The sequence below is a fragment of the Nanorana parkeri genome, unplaced genomic scaffold, assembly GCF_000935625.1.
Source record: "Nanorana parkeri isolate BGI_ZX_2015 unplaced genomic scaffold, ASM93562v1 scaffold323, whole genome shotgun sequence".
Lineage (NCBI taxonomy): Eukaryota > Metazoa > Chordata > Amphibia > Anura > Dicroglossidae > Nanorana > Nanorana parkeri.
Genome location: NW_017306591.1, coordinates 18,104 through 18,791, shown reverse-complemented (window position 1 = coordinate 18,791; position 688 = coordinate 18,104). Strand labels below are relative to the sequence as shown.

The 688-nt window shown below is 51.7% G+C and overlaps 1 protein-coding gene across 1 annotated transcript in view; it reads left to right on the top strand.

The window, feature by feature from the left end:
* Positions 1-688, top strand: part of DNAJC16 (DnaJ heat shock protein family (Hsp40) member C16) — a 15,285-nt gene that overhangs the window by 9,885 nt on the left and 4,712 nt on the right. The window contains 1 exon segment of the mRNA XM_018558170.1: positions 100-308. Coding sequence (XP_018413672.1) covers positions 100-308 — 209 coding nt within the window.

The following is a 688-nucleotide window of genomic DNA, read 5'->3' as shown; positions in this document are numbered from 1 at the left end:
CTCATTAATACCCCATTATATTTGTTATATGGTTTAAACACGAGCGGTGTACCTGTTATTGGCCTCTATAGCGGTACAGCAGAGCTCAGACTTGGGGAGGGAGAAATGCCCAGGGATCTGATTTAAAGCTTGGCGTCGACTTGTGATAATATTCATGATACAAATGTAACTCTTCTCCTCTCCGTGTCTCTTCCATTTCCTCTCTCTTGTCCCCGGTCTCTGTGCAGGAGGGAGATGATGCCACTTTTATCGCTGATTTTCTCTGCCCTCTTCATCCTGTTCGGGACGGTCATTGTTCAGGCGTTCAGGTGCGTACAATGCGTTATTATAGACGTTGTGTGAAGAATGTCCCCAGGTAAGTGTGTATTGGGAGGAGGATTGGGGGTATATCGTACAGAACAACAATAGGGTTGGATGATGCTGGACGTCCTCCAGCCAGGAAAGGAGGCGGCCCCCTGTATGACTTTCTGCAGCTTCTGATGCGCATTGTGAGACGTTCGCAGTGAAAATAGGAGGACAGATAGAAGGCTGAAGGGGAGGGGACGGAGGTCAGAAGGCTGAAGGGGAGGGGACGGAGGTCAGAAGGCTGAAGGGGAGGGGATGGAGGTCAGAAGGCTGAAGGGGAGGGGACGGAGGTCAGAAGGCTGAAGGGGAGGGGACGGAGGTCAGAAGGCTGAAGGGGAGGGGA